The sequence below is a fragment of the Taudactylus pleione genome, unplaced genomic scaffold (genome assembly GCF_031769625.1).
Source record: "Taudactylus pleione unplaced genomic scaffold, aTauple2 ptg001096l, whole genome shotgun sequence".
NCBI lineage: Eukaryota > Metazoa > Chordata > Amphibia > Anura > Myobatrachidae > Taudactylus > Taudactylus pleione.
This window is the reverse complement of record NW_028285497.1, coordinates 765,230-787,927: the sequence shown is the minus strand read 5'-3', so window position 1 is coordinate 787,927 and position 22,698 is coordinate 765,230. Positions and strand designations below refer to the sequence as shown.

Sequence of the window (22,698 nt, the reverse complement as noted above, 5' to 3'; positions counted from 1 at the left end):
AGGTGTTACAGAGAGGGGTACGTAGGAATGGCCACATGTACCTGCGCGGTCAGCTGACCGTATGTGCACAGTAGCGCGACAGGCACCTGAGCTAGAAAGTATAGCGATTGCATCAGCCCCTGGATGTGTTTTTATGATACATTCTGGTGATCTTTTATTTCTTATTGACGTGAGAAGATATAATGATGATTATTGGGTGTAAAACCCGCTAATTAATAATTATGCCCCTGTATGTGATTGGGAACTGTCGGAGCATGAAACAAGCGTTGGTATGAAGAAGGGGCCCAGGGCAAGTATGAAGTTTGGGACTGTCATAGAGAGGGCCATAGCAGGTGCCACCTCCTCGAGCTCCACACCCTGGCACTGCCATGCCCAACCTCTTACTATCTTGTGTAGGTGGCATCATCTTCTCCTCTATCAGGCTCGGAGTTTGCCGCTGTCCCTGGTTACCTGGTGGCACTAGCCATTGTGGTGCCGATTCCATAACCTTTTCCATACTTTCCGATAACGGCAAGACAGCGATTTGTTCTGACTCGCGGAGGTGTGATATGGCGCCGAGCGCGGGTACTGTCCTGTTTTGCTGGTGGCTGGGACGCAGGCAGCCTCCATGTCCACAAGCAGAGAGAACAGATATTTAGGGCCAATGTAATTGGGTGAGAGATTAGAAAATGTGGGCGTTTAGCAGTAACACTATTTATTACATTGGTCGAGTTGTATCTTCAAAATGGGAAAATATCTGGATGAGGGTTTAAATCGTGAGAGTTATTTTAGTCTGAAAAACCTGCGAGTTTCCCTGTTCTCCGAGTTTCCTCTCACATTCTCCGAGCGCTCTCTCTATTCCATTTGGCCCGTAGTATTGTGGTTGCATTTACAGCACTCCTCATCCTCATATACAACTTATTAACTGTATTCTGTTACCACAAACCACAATGTATCCGGTTCCCGGCGCAGTCTACAGATCTTCGGTTACACCATTCTGACATCACTCTCAGCGGCCACAAATCCGCAGAGGATGACAGGTGATGTAGTTTCTGCATTTTCTTCTATAGACGACATAAAATAAAGAACAGTAACAGCGGCCATTTTATTGAAGCCGAACTTCACAACCAATAGAATGGGAATGGGTGGCTGATGTCATTCAAGTGAGGGGTTGGGGGTTAGGGTTCATGGGCAACTGGATCCACCTTCCTCAAATGTGTACCTGTCGCTGGCCGCTGTTAAGCTGATGCCAGTGCAATCTCAGCGACACACTGGCTCTATTCATAAACTATTTGTGAACTTTGGATCTTATCTGGGCAGATACTGAGTACTTCTATGCCCGCCATAATGCTGCCTATACTGTACACTGGGCTGTTGTACTGGTAAGATGGATTTTCTGAAGTAATTCACAATGTTTTTGCCGCCTTTTGCTTCTGGGTGCAGAATTGCTGCATGTATCTCTGGGCGTGTTCGGCGTGGAATCCCCCCTTCCTCGTATGAGACGCGTTTCACACAGGACTTTGCTGCGCTCCCTGAATTTTGTGCAATCCACAGATTTGCTGCCGCTATTGGTTGAGATGAGCGTTTTTTTGGGGCCTGAGCCAGAGATTGCGGCTATGTTGAGGATTACGCAGTTGGACGATTATCGATAATCTGTGCGTGTGTATAAGTCGCACAGCGCTTGCGTCAAGTGTGATTATCGTTGTCGCTCGCAGAGAGGGATTTATTTGCAAAGTGATTGACAGGTCAGGGTCTGTTTGTGGGCGGCAACAGTGAGCTGGAGACTGAATCGCAGACATGTCGCAGACCGCTTTCAGGGCGTGGCTCAACTCGCAATCCCGTTCGCAGTGAAAATGGCTCCAGCATCTGTTTCCACGCTCATTCTGTGCGACCAATGGGTGACTCAGAAGTTCTATAATTGTCTGGTCTGCGGCCGAGCTGCGTCTTTCTATGCGGTCGCTTGAATTTGCGAAGCGACTGTTGGGTGTTTTTAATATGAATGCCGGCGACTGTGGCATTTCAACGTTTTCTTACAGCCGCTGCGAACAAATTCACAGCAGGGTCATTAGCGTCCATCTCTTAGAGCCTCATATAACAAATCTCCTTTATGTCCCCTCAAAGCTGCATAACAGGAAAGACTGTGATCGCTGTGACAGGAGGAGCAGAGGACACACAGGGAACGAGGTCACAAATTGCTTTTTAATTAATAAAATAAGATGGGAAGGGAAGCAATCGGGAAGCCGACTGCCTATATACCGGCAGCCGGCTTCCCGACTGTCTTATCCCGGCAAGGGTGAAATGCCGGGCGTCTAGATGTAGACGCCGGGAGACTACGATCGTGATGCCGGGCGCCGCGAGCGGACAGCCGCGGGGGGGGGGGAGGGTTAGGTTTAGGGCTCATGGGGGGGACTTAGGATTAGGCACCCCCCCGGGAGGGGTAGGGTTAGGCTAGGGGGAGGGAGGATTAGGGTTAGGCACCCCTGGGGGGGACTTAGTGTTAGGCACCCCCCCGGGGGACTTAGGTCTAGGTAGCGGGGAAGGGGGTGGTTAGGGTTAGGCACTTGGGGGGGAAGTTAGGGTTAGGCATCCCTAAGGAGGGTTAGGGTTAGGGGGGTTAGGTTAGTGGATACTTATCTATCCACGATCGGGATTTCCAGCGCTGTCGGGCTTCCGCTGCATCGCACTCTGCTCCTGTCGGGCTGCCGCTGACGGGAATCGAACCGCCGTGGTATTTCATACCCATTCCAATGGGAAGCAGCTAAAAAACCCGTAATCCACATTGAAAAATATATTGAGCAGAATTTACCTCAGCGCTGTGAATGGAAGTGTGTGTTGTTGTTTTTTGTCCTGGATGTTGTCAAGGCGCGTAAAGACGGATTAGGACGTTGAAAGTCCAACAAGTAGTGAAATGGATTTGCTGACGGCTACTTCACACACGGAAGGGTGTAACATTACCATAGAGAATATCTACCTACGTTTCGGACCTCTCTGCTGGGCTCTTCAGCTATGGAAGTCCAAATAGACCAATGGTCAGGTGCGAGGAGCAAGGTTACGCAATGGCGATTAGTTGTCGCCAAGAAAGTGAATCCAGGAGGGTGGTCTTCCAAGGGGATGTCCTGAAATTCGGGAGTCTCCAGGAAAGTCCGAGAGAAGCCTGCAGCAACAGAACGGACATGTGATCGCGCGCTCAGCAGACGCTCTAATCTAAAGCCTTGTCTGTTGCGTTTAGTGCTCTCAGAGAATGTTCTATGTGAACCAGCCCTTAGGGTTAAGGCTTTATGGTTCTTCTCAGCAAGGACTAACATCAAAGTGGGGGATTTTCACGTTCCCCAAAGCTCCTGCAGGTCCAGCCCCACCCTGAGGACATGAGAACGCAGATGTTATTGTGCTGAGAAGCCAGGAATGCAGGAAGGGCCGTGCCCGCAGGTGACAGGAATCTGCCAGTTACCAGACATTATTCATCCAGGTTGTGCACACAGAGGTGTGTTCCGTACAGGCAGAGCGTAGTGAACGCAGAAACTGCAGAGGTCACATGATTAAACGGATGCAAATAATAATAATAATAATGGAATATTTTAGGGAACAGAAATGTTAAAGTTGAGAAATGCTGCGGTTTGTTCCTGTGGATGTAACATGGTTTAAGGGTATTCCAGTATAAACAACATGAATAGCCCCCAAATCACACAATATTACATATATATATATATATATATAGTCGCATCACCTCACCTTCAATGAATAACCAGCGCCAAGTTGCCACTGTTAGTTTATTGGTGCCTCCACCAATACTTTCCACCCACTATGAAATGATTAACCATCACCAGACCAATACATTAAATACCCAGCCCCCACCACCCATTACATTATATTATTGACCGCAACTCGCCAATAAATTAATAGCCTAGTCCCCCACCCCTGTTACATTAACAGGCTCCAGTTCCCCCGCCCTGCACGTAGTTTTTCTCACCCAGTATTACACAGATCATGTCAGCAGGGGAGACGCCGCTGACTGGTCCTGCCGGCCACCATAGAGTCTTTGTGGCTGTGAGCGCCGCCGCGTCCTGCTGCTAGATGACGTCTTAGGGCGGCTGTGCAGCGGTCGACGGAGTTTGCAGTTACTGTAAATAAGCACGTTACCCGAGATATTGTGGGGTCCTCTTCGGCGAGGGAATGGGGGTACTTACACAATAGTATTTGATTTTGATGAAGACTTTGCGGCAGAGCACATTGTGTGAATCAGGGAAGCCATCTTCTACTTTCTGAGATGTGTTATTTCATGGCCCGGTGTCTGTCATGGCCGCCGTTATTCATGTGTGGTGCTGTGTGTTTGTACACAGAGGAGGAAGGCAAGCCAATACACGTCTGTTTACATGTTGCTAATGGAAACGTCCTGTGCATGAGAAAACAGGGGAATGGCTCAGCTGTACCGGCGAGCCAATGTACTGCGCAATCTTCATAAGCAACAAGTCCTGCCGGGTTCCTCAGCGCAGAGATCTCCTCCAGCCCCATCACACAGATAAAGTGTCACCTATACCCCGAGGAGGCAGATATTCTATGTGCACAACCAACATTGATGACAATACACCCTGGGGTCTATGTACTAAGCTTTGGAGAGAGAGAAAGTACCAACCAAGCAGCTCCTAACTAATTTTTCAAACACAGCCTGTAACATACAGTAGCAGTTAGGAGCTGATGGGTTGGTACTTTCTCTCTCCCTCTCCCCCTATCATTTCACTAGCAACCGGTGACCTCACTGAGGTATGAGGCGGAATTTGCCTCAATGATGTCATGTGTTCCAAGGGGAGTGATTGGGTGTATTTTCAGAATTATTCAGCACAAAAAAAATGTCTGCCTCCAGCTGACCAGGGAAATGTAAAGGCGGCACAGAAGGGTACAATGTCCCTTCTTCATACCTCCCAACATGACCCAATCCAGGAGGGACACAGCGCTCTGTTCCTGGACTTCCCTACTAATGTATGACTGCCGTCACCTGTGGTGAGCTGGCTAATTGATAAGACGAGTGTTTCACCACAGGTGACTATTACGCTTCTTATGCGGGAAAGACCACATGTGACTATTACGCTTCTTATCCGGGAAAGACCACATGTGACTATTGCGCTTCTTATCTGGGAAAGACCACATGTGACTATTGCGCTCCTTATCTGGGAAAGACCACATGTGACTATTACGCTCCTTATCCGGGAAAGACCACATGTGACTATTACGCTTCTTATCCGGGAAAGACCACATGTGACTATTGCGCTTCTTTTCCGGGAAAGACCACATGTGACTATTGCGCTTCTTATACGGGAAAGACCACATGTGACTATTGCGCTTCTTATCCGGGAAAGACCACATGTGACTATTGCGCTTCTTATCCGGGAAAGACCACATGTGACTATTGCGCTTCTTATCCGGGAAAGACCACATGTGACTATTGCGCTTCTTATCCGGGAAAGACCACATGTGACTATTACGCTTCTTATCCGGGAAAGACCACATGTGACTATTACGCTTCTTATCCGGGAAAGACCACAGGTGACTATTGCGCTTCTTTTCCGGGAAAGACCACAGGTGACTATAGCGCTTCTTATTTGGGAAAGACCACAGGTGACTATTACGCTCCTTATCCGGGAAAGACCACAGGTGACTATTGCGGGACGAGCAGGATTGGGTTCCCTATCAGTCGGTCTCTTGGGGTGGGATGTATCAGGCCTTGGAGGGAGATAAAGTGGAGGAGTTGCCATGGTAACCGATCAGCTTCTGCCATTTTATAGACTGGGCTAGATAGAGGATAGCTAGAAGCTGATCTCCTCTTTATCTCTCCAAGGTTTGATACATCTCCCCTTTGGTACAATTTTGATGCTGGTCCTCCGCAGTGAAAGGGACAGAAGGAATGAGCCTTTTAGCGATGTAACGATACATCAAGCGCGGCGTACACACTGCACGATCCGGTGTATGACAGCGCAGTGTATTGTTACATGTGCGATGTATCTGCACTGCGTCATTCATTGCATCGTCCCATCTGCCGTGCAGAACAGCTGACGCTGCACCGCTATCTCCTAACGAGTTTCCTCATCCCGTCAGCTATCGGTGTCCTCAGACATCAGCATTAACAGTATTCCTAATTACATAGTGACCTAGCTCCCAACATTGCCGGTTGGAAACGGGATAAGAACACGCACAAAATGGCGGCATACTCGCGATAATATGGGGCCACATGTCACAGGTAAAGCGCCCCACGTCTTGTTGTCTTCCCTTTGAACACCGCACACCCCATGGCAGGTGCTGCTCTACAGACCCCCCTCTCCCACCTGCTGAGCTGATCGGGAGAACAGGACAGAGCCCCCACATCAGGACGAATTCGGGACATTTAGAAATATGTAACTTCTGCCTCAGAGATCCTTTATTTCTGCAGTGTACGCAATCTCCTCCAGGGATCGGCGTTCCTATATTGTCTGCCGTACAGGTATAGGGATATAGTCAGGATCCCGGCGGTGACCAACCCAACGGCCACAATACCGACAGCAGAATCCCAATGGTTAAGATACAGATGAATCATGTCGGTGATTATTAGGGTTAGGCACTTGGGGTGTGGGGGGGAGAGATTTAGGGTTAGGCTTCGGTAGGGGACGGTTATGGTTGGGCTGCGGTAGCGGACGCAATGGTTGTTCTGCTGGACGGGACTGATAGGGTTGTGCTGCTGTAGGGGGCGGATAGGGTTGTGCTGCTGTAGGGGAAAGATAGGGTTGTGTTGCTGTAGGGGACTTAGGGTTGGGCTACTGAAGATGATAGTTAGGGTTGGGCTGCGGTAGAGGACGGATAGGGTTGTGCTGCTGTAGGGGACTGTTAGGGTTGGGCTACTGAAGATGATGGTTAGGGTTGTGCTGCTGTAGGGGACGGATAGGGTTGTGCTGCTGTAGGGGACTGTTAGGGTTGGGCTACTGAAGATGATGGTTAGGGTTGGGCTGCTGTAGGGGACGGATAGGGTTGGGCTGCTGAAGGTGATGGTTATGGTTGGCTGCAGTAGGGGATGGTAATGGTTCTGCTGTAGTGGACGGTTTGGGTTGGGCTGCGGTAGGGGATGGTAATGGTTGTTCTGCTGTGGGGGACAGTTAGGGTCGGGCTGCTGAAGGGGACGGTTCGGGTCGGGCTGCTGAAGGGGACGGTTCGGGTCGGGCTGCTGAAGGGGACGGTTCGGGTCGGGCTGCTGAAGGGGACGGTTCGGGTCGGGCTGCTGAAGGGGACGGTTCGGGTCGGGCTGCTGAAGGGGACGGTTCGGGTCGGGCTGCTGAAGGGGACGGTTAGGGTCAGGCTGCTGAAGGGGACAGTAATGTTTGGGCTGCGGTAGGGGACGGTAATGGTTGTTCTGCTGGACGGGACTGATAGGGTTGTGCTGCTGTAGGGGACTGTTAGGGTCGGGCTACTGAAGGTGATGGTTATGGTTGGGCTGCGGTAGAGGACGGTTAGGGTTGGGCTGCTGTAGGGGATGGATAGGGTTGGGCTACTGAAGGTGATGGTTATGGTTGGGCTGCGGTAGGGGACGGTCATGGCTGAGCTGCGGTAGGGGACGGTAATGGTTGTTCTGCGATATGGGACGGTTAGGGTTGGGCTGCGGTAGGGGACGGTAATGGTTGTTCTGCTGGACGGGACTGATAGGGTTGTGCTGCTGTAGGGGACTGTTAGGGTCGGGCTACTGAAGGTGATGGTTATGGTTGGGCTGCGGTAGAGGACGGTTAGGGTTGGGCTGCTGTAGGGGATGGATAGGGTTGGGCTACTGAAGGTGATGGTTAGGGTTGGACTTCGGTAGGGGACGGTCATGGCTGAGCTGCGGTAGGGGACGGTAATGGTTGTTCTGCGATATGGGACGGTTAGGGTTGGGCTGCGGTAGGGGACGGTAATGGTTGTTCTGCTGGACGGGACTGATAGGGTTGTGCTGCTGTAGGGGACTGTTAGGGTCAGGCTACTGAAGGTGATGGTTATGGTTGGGCTGCGGTAGAGGACGGTTAGGGTTGGGCTGCTGTAGGGGATGGATAGGGTTGGGCTACCGAAGGGGACGGTTAGGGTCGGGCTGCCGAAGGTGACGGTTAGGATCGGGCTGCTGAAGGGGATGGTTCGGGTCAGGCTGCTGAAGGGGACGGTTTGGGTCGGGCTGCTGAAGGGGACGGTTTGGGTCGGGCTGCTGAAGGGGACAGTAATGGTTGGGCTGCGGGATGGGACTGTTATGGTTGTTCTGCTGTAGGGGACGGATATGGTTGGGCTGCTGAAGGTGATGGTTATGGTTGGGCTGCGGTAGGGGACGGTTAGGGTTATGCTTCGATAGGGGACGGTAAAGTTCTGCTGAAGGGGACAGTAATGGTTGGGCTGCGGGAGGGTACGGTTATGGTTGGACTTTGGTAGGGGATGGTCATAGTTGAGCTGCAGTAGGGGACGGTTAGGTTTGGGTTGCGGTAGGGGGCGGTTAGGGTTGGGTTGCTGAAGGGGACGGTTAGGGTTGGGTTGCTGAAGGAGACGGTTAGGGTTGGACTGTGGTAGGGGACGGTTAGGGTTGGGTTGTGGTAGGGGACGGTTAGGGTTGGGCTGCAGGAGGCGTGGGTTAGGGTTGGGTTGCTGAAGGAGACTGTAATGGTTGAGCTGCGGGAGGGGTGGGTTAAGGTTGGACTGCAGGAGGCGTGGGTTAGGGTTGGGCTGCTGAAGGAGTCAGTAATGGTTGGGCTGCGGTAGGGGACGGTTAGGGTTGGTCTGCGGGAGCGGTTGGTTGTGGTTAGAAAACTCACTAAAATTCCTCTGTATCGTAATAGTCGGATTCTGCTGCCGGTATTGTGACCGTCTGGATATTGTACCCAGCCCACAGGTGTATGCTCATGTCCAGGCGTAGACGGAGGTGTGACGCTCTATATGCTGCCAGACTTGGAGTAAGACCCCCTTTTTCTCCCAGGGGAAACCCTTCTCACTATCTGCCCGCATTCAGTCACAGTGTAGGTTTATCAGATTACCAGTGTGGTTGTGCTTTGTGCCAGTGTGGTTCACTGGAATTTGTGTCGGGCATAGTGCCAGGTTGTGCTACATGTGCAGCTGGAGCCGTGCCCACTGTGCCTCTGATTTATGCAGATCCTAAGTGCTTCTCTTGGCAATTAGAGGAGTGGATATGTATTTTAAGTGGATGAACTCTGGTACCCCCAGGGAGGAGATTACCCTGTCTGTTTTATCACGAATTGCCAGCTTGTTCCCTATACGGCCATGCTGTGTGGAAAGACATGGTTACTGACACGTTAACGCTCTGCGGTGTCCGGGCGGGTACTATATGTCAGGGAATCTGAAGATGGCTTTATGCCCATTCATAAATTTTCCCTGTAAGAGGCAGCAAATTCTACCAATGCAGAAGCCAGGAGACCCGGGCGCGGCGGTGCGGGATGTGGACAATTGCCTGTAATATGATATTTGGTATGAAGTTCCAGATGTTACACTAGTTAATAGCTCAGTGCCGGGATGTTTTACAGTTGTCAGAAGCAGCGATTGGAACATAGGGGTCTAGTTACTAAGCAGTGTTAGGAGACAGAGTGAAAAGTGATAAGGTGCCAGCCAATCTACTCCTAACTGTCATTTTTCAAACACAGCCTGTGAGATGACAGTTGGGAGCTGATTGGTTGGCACCTTATTAGCGTTCCCGCTAGGCTGTTTTAGCAGGGCGCGGCACCCTACCCTCCAGAAGGAGGGCAAAAGCACCCTTCCCTCACAGCCTGCGGGTGCCGTCTTCACCCGCGGGTCGCAGTGTCCCGCAGGTGCGGAAATGTGCAGTGACCCGGTCACCGCCGGTGAATAGACGCTGGGTGCATGCGCCCGGCATCTAGTCTCCCTGTCAGCAGCGCTTGGGGGTTGCCCGGCGTGTCCGTAAGTGCCAGGCACGCCCCCAAGAGTGACGAAAAGGGTGACGCGTCTTATAGACAAGTCCCCTTTTCAATGGCCATGCCCCCTTTTCGGGTGCGCGCGGAAGTGTCTTCTCTAGCTCCGGCGTAAACACTACCTTATCACTTTCTTATCACTTTTCACTATCTCCTAACACTGCTTAGTAAATAGACCCCTCAATCAGTAAGAAGCTTCTTTATTCTAGGCCTGTCCGTCCAGTCCCGGGCTGAGCTGCCTTCTCATGTCGTACACTTGTCAGCTGATCACATCGCTGTTTATGGGCTCATGTCCCCGGGAGATGAATCTCTGGTTAATATACGAAGGGTTACGATGAGTGTGGGATTATTTTTGTCCAGGATTGTGAAACATGTTCTATGAGTGGAAAAATGTGTATCATTTCCAGTATTATGACAGCGTGTTGTGCAGGGAGGATGCAACGTCTGAGCCTCTGACACACATGTAGCGACTTGTCCGTGAGTCTCCTGTGGACGCTGTACCCAGCCGAGAGGGGGAAGAGCCGTAGTAGCCAGAGAGACCCGCGATATTGGACGCATCTAGTTCATGTTACAGAGTGAGAGACAGAAAATTGCGCACACTTTCGTGTTTCGCTCCTCCCCGCGGCAAAATTTCACAGCAACCTCACTCATTACTCATTTAGTTATAACCGTCAGCTAGATGTCTGTGCCCAGGCCGTGCGCCTTCTGCTGCCGAGACTCTTCCAATTGTGGCTCTGCCTCTATTTTGTTGTCCTCGCCTGTCCTTCAGTCACATGACTCCTGGTCTGTCGCTGGCTGTATATACCCCACTCCCCGATGGCTGTCCTGTATATACCCCACTCCCCGCTGGCTATACTGTATATACCCCACTCCCCGCTGGCTATACTGTATATACCCCACTCCCCGCTGGCTATACTGTATATACCCCACTCCCCGCAGGCTGTACTGTATATACCCCACTCCCCGCTGGCTGTATATACCCCACTCCCCGCTGGCTGTACTGTGTATACCCCACTCCCCGATGGCTGTCCTGTATATACCCCACTCCCTGCTGGCTGTATTGTATATACCCCACTCCCCACTGTCTGTACTGTATATACCCCACTCCCCGCTGGCTGTACTGTATATACCCCACTCCCCGCTGGCTGTACTGTATATACCCCACTCCCCGATGGCTGTCCTGTATATACCCCACTCCCCGCTGGCTATACTGTATATACCCCACTCCCCGCTGGCTATACTGTATATACCCCACTCCCCGCAGGCTGTACTGTATATACCCCACTCCCCGCTGGCTGTATATACCCCACTCCCTGCTGGCTGTACTGTGTATACCCCACTCCCCGATGGCTGTCCTGTATATACCCCACTCCCCGCTGGCTGTATTGTATATACCCCACTCCCCACTGTCTGTACTGTATATACCCCACTCCCCGCTGGCTGTACTGTATATACCCCACTCCCCGCTGGCTGTACTGTATATACCCCACTCCCCGATGGCTGTCCTGTATATACCCCACTCCCCGCTGGCTGTACTGTATATACCCCACTCCCCGCTGGCTGTATATACCCCACTCCCCGATGGCTGTATATACCCCACTCCTCCCATTATCTCATCTCTCGTCGTCTTATCTACTTTTACTATTATCCGCCCCAGAGATCCTTCCCTGCTGCTGACACTGCAGATGTACGGTGTGAGGCAGTGACGTACTGGGGGGGCACACATGGAGATGGGTCTGAGTGCTGGGAGCCTCAATGTAACTCTCCCCTCACTACACTAAGCTTCAGTATCCATTGATTCTCCTACCTGCATCACTGTGTCTTCTTTTGCAGCTGCTAACTGAGCTCCGATTTCTAAACACTGCAGTGTACTTCCTAGTCACATGACACTTCCAAGGCAAGTGCTGAAGCCACGCCGCCCTTACTTGGAGGCCTCTATTAGCTCTCTTTAGGGCCTATTTATCAATATTATTTTTGCAAAAAAAAAAATGTGAAAAAGGGTCTTTTCACACCATTTTCACATTATTTTAGTATCACATAAATTTATTAAAGAGCAATTAGAGTAGTTTTCATAAAAAAGACACACTATGCCCTTTAATTCGCATATTTTTAGAATGCAGATCGCATTTCCCATACTTGTTAATATGAAATGTGATCTTATTTCAAGTGTATAGTGAAATATTTACACTTAAGGGTTTCACCAAAATCCTACTACTCTGGGTCTAGCAGACACCCTTTTATCTGAAGTGAGTACGTATATTGACATACTTATAGAGAATCCGCTTTAAAACTTTCTAAGTTGGCGCTGGTATTCTCCTGTATAAAATATGAAATGTGATCTGCCTGAGATTTACTAAAAATAAATTGTAAAAAAAATAATTGGGAAAGCCCTGTGATAATAACACCATTTTCAGATGGCGTCATCAGGGCTTTCCTCCGGTCCCAGACTCCAGCAGAGTCGGGAGCCGGCTCCTGTGATCAGATGTGTGGTCTAAATAAACCACAAGCGGATCACTGCGGAAAAAAAAAAATTGTTAAAAATAACCAAAACACTTATCTGATTCCAGGGACCGGTGATCGGTGCTCTGGTGAGGTCCTCTGGGGCTCGGCCAGCTGGTCTCCCGGCTCCTGCACTGTGACCCTGGTCAACTGGTCTCCCGGCTCCTGCACTGTGACCCTGGTCAACTGGTCTCCCGGCTCCTGCACTGTGACCCTGGTCAGCTGGTCTCCCGGCTCCTGCACTGTGACCCTGGTCAGCTGGTCTCCCGGCTCCTGCACTGTGACCCTGGTCAACTGGTCTCCCGGCTCCTGCACTGTGACCCTGGTCAGCTGTGCTTTAAACAGGCATCTCAGTTTACATTTTTTTTTTTTTACGGAAAATATGGTGAGAAGTCTCTGGTGAGGATCGCAAGGAATGTGTCTGCGTGCGGATGTTGATACATTCGTGTGATAACTTTGATTATCGCAATTAAATTGCGGATTTTGATAAATAGGGCTGTCACCGTGCAGCTTACTGTCCGTAGTGTGGCCCCGCCCCCAGCTCTGCAAGCAGTGTCTGACTATACAGAAGTGAGGCAGAGCCGTTGCTGCCTCATCTCTTGTCTCCCTGCAGTGCCAGGGAGCTCCACAAAGCTGGTGAGTGTTACCTATAAAAATGATTACAATAAACAAAGAAGATGTTTATAAGTTATAAATACCTTCTTTGTATGATTCTAATCATTTTTATATCAAATCTCAGGAGTATGACAGGGGAGGCTCAGCCTCCCCAGACAGCACCACCCTGTTGTGTGGGTACATACATGTAGGAACATCTTCATATATATTGACCATATACTGTTCTTTCTTCCTCAGGTACCATAATATGGATGCTGTGTGGTTTTCGCTTTGCCCTCCCCTGAGGTGAATGCAGGTCCCTCCTGTGTGTCTTCCCCATATATCCATCATGTCGAACCATTCTGGGCTATTGTTCCTCCTCTTTCTTGTACGGGGCACCTTGGCTTCCACATGGCAGTGCCCGGTCACATCCTACTCTACTCTGGACCCAGATGTCCATTACCAGCTGGCCAGCTTCACCGCGCCAAGGCCTATACAGAATCTGGCAGCTAAAGACCCACTGCTTTTCCTTGCCACCACCAACCACCTTTACCTTCTCAGGGGCACAGACCTCCAACTTATGCAGGACCTCATCACTGGCCCCACCAACAGCTCCAAGTGTGACCTCTGCTCCAAATGCAAGATGGGCAGTGCCCTCCCGGACCAGGCGGAAGATACTGACAGCAAAGTCTTAGTGGTGGATCCAGTGGAAAACATTTTGTACAGCTGTGGCTCTTCTCTCCGTGGACTTTGCTTCCTGCATGATATTGAAGACTTTGAAATCACGGACTCCTGCTGCCTCTTCCGGATGCAGGACAACTACCCTTCTTCGTGCAGGGACTGTATAGCTAGCTCCCTTGGGACGAAGGTCAAGGTGATGGTGCACATAAATAATGTCTACTTTTTTGTGGCATCTACGTTAGATTCACGTGTAACCGGGAAATACGGCACAACGTCCGTGTCCATTAGGAGGCTCCGCACATCTCAGGATGGTTTTGCTGGCAACTTCCACTCGCTGACGGTTCTCCCGCCGTATATGAACACCTACCCCATCCATTATGTTTACACCTTCAACACTTCAGACTATGTCTACTTCCTGACAGTACAGCTGGAAAGTACAGAAAGCAAAAATTACCACAGCAGGATTATACGTCTAAGCGCGAAGGAGGAGGAGCTGAGAAGGTGAGCGCAATGTCTGTTATAGAGCTTACTGAAGACTTGTTGAAGGGTCAGAGAGGTCGTGTAAAACCGTAATGAAACACTGCTGCGATTTGATGAGACCCGGTGCTGACACCGTGATTCCACATATAACATTTCAGCTCTGTACTCTCCAAAATATCAAAATGTTATCATTTAATTATCGCCGTTTAGACAGGTTAGACCATGTGTTCAGCCATCTTCAAAGGACGCACTTTCATTGCTAAAGGACCCCTATAAAGCTAGACAAACGAGCTGCGTAAGTAATCCGCATGTTGGAAATGGAGTAAATTAAGCCGAGCATGGATGCTGCCTAATTACACACACACACACGCAAACGTACGCATAAACATACACGCACACGCGTGCCTCTATACCATTAGGCTTCAATGAATATTATCTTTCAATGAGCACAAACATGAGCAGCTTTGCATGAGTCAAAGACTTGTTCCGTGCAGTGGGCGAGTCTTGTAAAGTTCTCCATGGGCGATGGGCGTTTGATCCTCGGCAGTGTGGTATGGACATGGCAGCTAGTTCATGGGCGAGTCTGAGGTTACATTGGCTTTGGGGATATGTTGGCAGAGAAGGTAAACTTGGAGGGTCCTACAGAAGAGATGAAGCCAATTAGATAGAAAGCTGGTTATTGGAGACGGTTAGAGCTTCCTCCGTCTATTATAATATAGTTGTGGGTGGACAGAAGATGTATTGTAGAAAAAGCTTCTATTTGAATATGGAGATCACTAATAATAAAAATAATAAATGCTTGATGAAGATATTATAAAACGTGGTGGCCGTAGACCTGTAGGGCTTCCTGTTGAACATTGAATGATCCGTGCTCTGTACATCTGCATCTTTCTGGTATTAATGGCTCTTTTTCTGGGTGGTCTCTTCTAGTTATCGGGAACTGGTTCTGGACTGTCGGGCAGAACGGAAGCGCCGGCGGAGGTCAGAACCGCAAACGTTCAACATTGTGCAGGCCGCTCACGTAGTGCGTGTAGGAGACGACTTTGCTTCTGAACTGTCTTTGGACCCTAATGAACTGGTGCTGTTAGCGACCTTTGCTCAGAGTGAGCCCCAAAGTACAAAACCCCACAAGAAGTCCGCCCTCTGCGCCTTCCCCCTGAAGTTCATTGACTTGTCCATCAGCGACGGGATGAGAGATTGCTGCAGCATTGAGGCTAAGGAAAAACTCCAAAGAGGACTTCGCTACTACCAAACAGAGACCTACTGCCCCCAAAATGTAAGTGCCACGGCCAAGGGGAAGATGTTATGGGTAAAGGCAGGAGTCCTAAGTAAAAAAATAGAGCAAGAAGAATTAGAGTAGCGGGACCTGATTCAGTAGTGGGCACAGAAGCACTGCGTCTGTTGGCGCCCACCCGTCTGGGACTTACTGAAAACGCCACTACAAAGTCCTTCCCTGGTGTAGTTCTCTGCTTCCGAATGCGCAAGGACTGAGACGCCCACTGTCCGCATCCGTAGATGCTGTAAAACGATTGACGCATCGTTAGACGTCACCGTCTGTCGCAGCATCGGAACCTGCACCAGCCCAATAGCAGGTGCAGGCGTCTCTGTCCTAGTACGACCTCCTATGTGAGTGCGTCTGTACACATTTCACCCGATAACCGGCGTCGCTCCCATAAGGCGGCGCCAAGGCACCGGCCAGGAACACCCGCCATATTTTCTCCCTGCGTACACCTGAAATAGAACTGCGACTCCGCACGGACACCATCAGGACGCATGCGCTGTAGCAAAAAAAACCTCAGCTACGTCCGACATCGTCAATGCGCCCACCTCTGAATCAGCCCCGAAGTCTGGAGAGAGAAGCGAGCTCTGGACGGGTACAATGATTGCAGATGGAGTCGTCATTCTAGCACCCTGCACCTGTCACAGCCCGTGCAGTTCCTCTATCCTGCCTGTGGTGTCGCTCTCTGCTCTGGTGCTTCTAGCACGCTCATCTGATGCAAGAAACTGCTGAGATTCAGCAGTTTGTGTGCTGGAAGCACCAGAACAGAGAGCGACACCCCAGGCAGGCTAGAGGAACTGCTCGGGCTGTGACAGGTGCAGGGTGCTAGAATGAACACTACAGATGCCCAAGGTGACTCTAACAGGGCTGTCAAACAAGTATAGATATAGTGGGTCATGTAAACATTGTATAGGAAAGACATTGCTGCCACAGCAGAGAATAAAAGACGGCGGCTTCTAGCTCTGAATTTCAGGCTTCTCCATCAGACCCGGCTACTTATATACTTAATATTCATGTACTAAATATAAGGCGTATATAAAATGAGATGACAGCAGATTCCTGTGAGGTTACTGGATATCAGTCACTATTGTCACCTAAATGCCCAGATATATTCCAGTGACAGAACATGATATATACGACGGACAAGTATTGGCTGACGCAAATAACCGCGAGGTTCCGGCCGTCGCATCATCCGTTATGTGTCCGCTGATGTTCGGGTAATGACCTTCGCTCATCAATGCTGGCACATACATAGGGGCGTCATCAATATTAAGCTCTGTTTTCATTACCGTAATTGCCAATAACGTGCGCATAAACATAAATCCGTAGTAGCCTCGCGGCGCACAGAGTGTCAGGACAGCGACTGCTTACAAATCTTTATACAGACATCTCTCCCCTTTAGGTGAATGAATCTGCTCTGGTCCCAGACCGCAGCTGCTGGAATGTACCCACTCTGACAAACCCACCCTTGACGCGCGTGGATTTGTTTGGTGGACGCATGAACGGTACTCTCCTCACCTCTCTCTACGCCACCACCGAGGAGCTTTTAACCATTGTATTCCTTGGCACCTCCGAAGGGAGAATGATACAGGTGAGCCGGGAAGCAGAAAACATATAAAGATCTGTATATTTATATTTGCATTTCTGATTTGTGTGTTATATACAATGTAGCAACATTGCTGCGTTTTCTGCTTCTGTTACGGTCACTGGTATATTGCGTCAGTATATAGTGTGACGTTGTTACGTTGTGTATTCTCCTTTCCTCTGTAGGTCATCCTGCAACACAACGATAACCCACTAATTCTCTCCAACTTCTCCCTGAGTACCAATCAGTCGGTGTCACCTGAGGTCACCCGCATCGGGAACGACTTACTGTTTGTCACCGGGAACCAGGTGAGTGGGAATATATTGGGGACTTTACTAGAAGGGGGTAATGAAGGAGACAGCTGTCAATGTCTGACTTTCCCTACAGGTGACAAAGGTCAATGTGGCGGGTCCCGGGTGTCGTCACCTCCTTTCCTGTAGACGCTGCCTGCGCGCTCCGACCTTCATGGGGTGTGGATGGTGTCGGAACGGCTGCTCTCGGGAGAACGAATGTCAAGGGGAGTGGAACCAAAACATCTGCCCTCCAAGAATTAATGAAGTAGGAATTTCTCTGTTTCCTATTGTGTAACCCAAATAACGGGCCAAACATTCCTCCTACATCCTGCCTCCTGGCTCGTTATATTCTAGTCGCGCCATCTCCGATATCTGCTGCGGCCCCTCCATTTCCGATGGCTGTAGCAACCCCCATAGAACCCCCCATAGTTCTCTATGGGGGAATGTGATGCTGTCGGATGTACCAAGTTCCGGAATGCAAAGTTTGGTCCCCGCAGCTAAAGATGGCGGCATTATGCCGCTGTACTCTATGGGCGATACTTCGCAAAACTGACTACGAGGGGGGTTCCTACAGAATGCTCCTCAAGATTGGCCACCGCACACGGGTGTTCAGTTGGCCGACATTCAGTAGACCGCGATCACAATGCGGTCACTACACTCCGAGCACAGCGCAGGGACGAGTTCCTTTCGGAGACCTTGTTCCTGCATTTGCTATTTCTTACATTCGGGTGCTATTACTGCACATACTGCAATTCCATCATGGTGGCTGATATCGCACCCAGATCGCATTGAGTATACGATTATTGATGAATGGGCCCCTGGGTGGTGTTAGTAGTACATGTTACAGTCACGTTACCTGGTTTGCAAATCATGTTATACTGTAATGAATGATCCATGTATACAGCATTCATACATAAAGGTATACGTACAGAGACAGGACCTATATCCTAATACACAGTATAGCTATGGAAAGAGAGGAAAGGCATCGTCATAACGGCTGGCGCAGGGAGTCCATAGAGCAAGAATTTAGGTTCTATTTATTGCTGCTGTTGGTGAGAGAACAAGATGGAGGAGGGGAAAGGCTCATGGGGCGGTCGGGGAGGTGACCTGTAACAATAAGGTGGGAGAACAAGATGGAGGAGGGGAAAGGCTCATGGGGCGCTCGGGGAGGAGACCTGTAACAATAAGGTGGGAGAACAAGATGGAGGAGGGGAAAGGCTCATGGGGCGATCGGGGAGGTGACCTGTAACAATAAGGTGGGAGAACAAGATGGAGGAGGGGAAAGGCTCATGGGGCGATCGGGGAGGAGACCTGTAACAATAAGGTGGGAGAACAAGATGGAGGAGAGGAAAGGCTCATGGGGCGATCGGGGAGGTGACCTGTAACAATAAAGTGGGAGAAAAAGATGGAGGAGGGGAAAGGCTCATGGGGCGCTCGGCGAGGAGACCTGTAACAATAAGGTGGGAGAACAAGATGGAGGAGGGGAAAGGCTCATGGGGCGATCGGGGAGGTGACCTGTAACAATAAGGTGAGAGAACAAGATGGAGGAGGGGAAAGGCTCATGGGGCGATCGGGGAGGTGACCTGTAACAATAAGGTGAGAGAACAAGATGGAGGAGGGGAAAGGCTCATGGGGCGATCGGGGAGGTGACCTGTAACAATAAGGTGAGAGAACAAGATGGAGGAGGGGAAAGGCTCATGGGGCGATCGGGGAGGTGACCTGTAACAATAAGGTGGGAGAACAAGATGGAGGAGGGGAAAGGCTCATGGGGCGCTCGGGGAGGAGACCTGTAACAATAAGGTGGGAGAACAAGATGGAGGAGGGGAAAGGCTCTTGGGGCGATCGGGGAGGTGACCTGTAACAATAAGGTGGGAGAACAAGATGGAGGAGGGGAAAGGCTCATGGGGCGATCGGGGAGGTGACCTGTAACAATAAGGTGGGAGAACAAGATGGAGGAGGGGAAAGGCTCATGGGGCGATCGGGGAGGTGACCTGTAACAATAAGGTGGGAGAACAAGATGGAGGAGGGGAAAGGCTCATGGGGCGATCGGGGAGGAGACCTGTAACAATAAGGTGGGAGAACAAGATGGAGGAGAGGAAAGGCTCATGGGGCGATCGGGGAGGTGACCTGTAACAATAAGGTGGGAGAACAAGATGGAGGAGGGGAAAGGCTCATGGGGCGATCGGGGAGGAGACCTGTAATTATAAGGTGGGAGAACAAGATGGAGGAGGAGAAAGGCTCATGGGGCGATCGGGGAGGTGACCTGTAACAATAAGGTGGGAGAACAAGATGGAGGAGGGGAAAGGCTCATGGGGCGATCGGGGAGGTGACCTGTAACAATAAGGTGGGAGAACAAGATGGAGGAGGGGAAAGGCTCATGGGGCGATCGGAGAGGTGACCTGTAACAATAAGGTGGGAGAACAAGATGGAGGAGGGGAAAGGCTCATTCGGCGATCGGGGAGGTGACCTGTAACAATAAGGTGGGAGAACAAGATGGAGGAGGGGAAAGGCTCATGGGGCGATCGGGGAGGAGACCTGTAACAATAAGGTGGGAGAACAAGATGGAGGAGGGGAAAGGCTCATGGGGCGATCGGGGAGGAGACCTGTAACAATAAGTTGGGAGAACAAGATGGAGGAGGGGAAAGGCTCATGGGGAGATCGGGGAGGAGACCTGTAACAAGAAGGTGGGAGTACAAGATGGAGGAGGGGAAAGGCTCATGGGGTGATCGGGGAGGAGACCTGTAACAATAAGGTGGGAGAACAAGATGGAGGAGGGGAAAGGCTCATGGGGCGATCGGGGAGGTGACCTGTAACAATAAGGTGAGAGAACAAGATGGAGGAGGGGAAAGGCTCATGGGGTGATCGGGGAGGAGACCTGTAACAATAAGGTGGGAGAACAAGATGGAGGAGGGGAAAGGCTCATGGGGCGCTCGTGGAGGTGACCTGTAACAATAAGGTGGGAGAACAAGATGGAGGAGGGGAAAGGCTCATGGGGCGATCGGGGAGGTGACCTGTAACAATAAGGTGGGAGAACAAGATGGAGGAGGGGAAAGGCTCATGGGGCGATCGGGGAGGTGACCTGTAACAATAAGGTGGGAGAACAAGATGGAGGAGGGGAAAGGCTCATGGGGCGATCGGGGAAGAGACCTGTAACAATAAGGTGGGAGAACAAGATGGAGGAGGGGAAAGGCTCATGGGGCGATCGGGGAGGTGACCTGTAACAATAAGGTGGGAGAACAAGATGGAGGAGGGGAAAGGCTCATTCGGCGATCGGGGAGGTGACCTGTAACAATAAGGTGGGAGAACAAGATGGAGGAGGGGAAAGGCTCATGGGGCGATCGGGGAGGAGACCTGTAACAATAAGGTGGGAGAACAAGATGGAGGAGGGGAAAGGCTCATGGGGCGATCGGGGAGGAGACCTGTAACAATATGGTGGGAGAACAAGATGGAGGAGGGGAAAGGCTCATGGGGAGATCGGGGAGGAGACCTGTAACAATAAGGTGGGAGAACAAGATGGAGGAGGGGAAAGGCTCATGGGGCGATCGGGGAGGAGACCTGTAACAATAAGGTGGGAGAACAAGATGGAGGAGGGGAAAGGCTCATGGGGCGATCGGGGAGGAGACCTGTAACAATAAGGTGGGAGAACAAGATGGAGGAGAGGAAAGGCTCATGAGGCGATCGGGGAGGTGACCTGTAACAATAAGGTGGGAGAACAAGATGGAGGAGGGGAAAGGCTCATGGGGCGATCGGGGAGGAGACCTGTAACAATAAGGTGGGAGAACAAGATGGAGGAGGAGAAAGGCTCATGGGGCGATCGGGGAGGTGACCTGTAACAATAAGGTGGGAGAACAAGATGGAGGAGGGGAAAGGCTCATGGGGCGATCGGGGAGGTGACCTGTAACAATAAGGTGGGAGAACAAGATGGAGGAGGGGAAAGGCTCATGGGGCGATCGGAGAGGTGACCTGTAACAATAAGGTGGGAGAACAAGATGGAGGAGGGGAAAGGCTCATTCGGCGATCGGGGAGGTGACCTGTAACAATAAGGTGGGAGAACAAGATGGAGGAGGGGAAAGGCTCATGGGGCGATCGGGGAGGAGACCTGTAACAATAAGGTGGGAGAACAAGATGGAGGAGGGGAAAGGCTCATGGGGCGCTCGTGGAGGTGACCTGTAACAATAAGGTGGGAGAACAAGATGGAGGAGGGGAAAGGCTCATGGGGCGATCGGGGAGGTGACCTGTAACAATAAGGTGGGAGAACAAGATGGAGGAGGGGAAATGCTCATGGGGCGATCGGGGAGGAGACCTGTAACAATATGGTGGGAGAACAAGATGGAGGAGGGGAAAGGCTCATGGGGAGATCGGGGAGGAGACCTGTAACAATAAGGTGGGAGAACAAGATGGAGGAGGGGAAAGGCTCATGGGGAGATCGGGGAGGAGACCTGTAACAATAAGGTGGGAGAACAAGATGGAGGAGGGGAAAGGCTCATGGGGTGATCGGGGAGGTGACCTGTAACAATAAGGTGGGAGAACAAGATGGAGGAGGGGAAAGGCTCATGGGGCGATCGATGAGGTGACCTGTAACAATAAGGTGGGAGTACAAGATGGAGGAGGGGAAAGGCTCATGGGGCGATCGGGGAGGTGACCTGTAACAATAAGGTGGGAGAACAAGATGGAGGAGGGGAAAGGCTCATGGGGCGATCGGGGAGGTGACCTGTAACAATAAGGTGGGAGAACAAGATGGAGGAGGGGAAAGGCTCATGGGGCGATCGGGGAGGCGACCTGTAACAATAAGGTGGGAGAACAAGATGGAGGAGGGGAAAGGCTCATGGGGCGATCGGGGAGGTGACCTGTAACAATAAGGTGGGAGAACAAGATGGAGGAGGGGAAAGGCTCATGGGGCGATCGGGGAGGTGACCTGTAACAATAAGGTGGGAGAACAAGATGGAGGAGGGGAAAGGCTCATGGGGCGATCGGGGAGGTGACCTGTAACAATAAGGTGGGAGAACAAGATGGAGGGGAAAGGCTCATGGGGCGATCGGGGAAGAGACCTGTAACAATAAGGTGGGAGAACAAGATGGAGGAGGTGAAAGGCTCATGGGGCGATCGGGGAGGTGACCTGTAACAATAAGGTGGGAGAACAAGATGGAGGAGGGGAAAGGCTCATTCGGCGATCGGGGAGGTGACCTGTAACAATAAGGTGGGAGAACAAGATGGAGGAGGGGAAAGGCTCATGGGGCGATCGGGGAGGAGACCTGTAACAATAAGGTGGGAGAACAAGATGGAGGAGGGGAAAGGCTCATGAGGCGATCGGGGAGGAGACCTGTAACAATATGGTGGGAGAACAAGATGGAGGAGGGGAAAGGCTCATGGGGAGATCGGGGAGGAGACCTGTAACAATAAGGTGGG

General features: G+C 51.1%; 1 protein-coding gene across 1 annotated transcript in view; it reads left to right on the top strand.

The window, feature by feature from the left end:
- Window positions 1–22,698, top strand: part of MST1R (macrophage stimulating 1 receptor) — a 71,360-nt gene that overhangs the window by 8,845 nt on the left and 39,817 nt on the right. Inside the window, exons 2-6 of the mRNA XM_088461782.1 lie at window positions 13,233–14,156; window positions 15,066–15,411; window positions 16,817–17,005; window positions 17,185–17,307; window positions 17,387–17,557. Of these exons, the coding sequence (XP_088317908.1) occupies window positions 13,285–14,156; window positions 15,066–15,411; window positions 16,817–17,005; window positions 17,185–17,307; window positions 17,387–17,557 (1,701 nt within the window). The 5' untranslated portion in view covers window positions 13,233–13,284. The remainder of the gene's footprint in view (window positions 1–13,232; window positions 14,157–15,065; window positions 15,412–16,816; window positions 17,006–17,184; window positions 17,308–17,386; window positions 17,558–22,698) is intronic.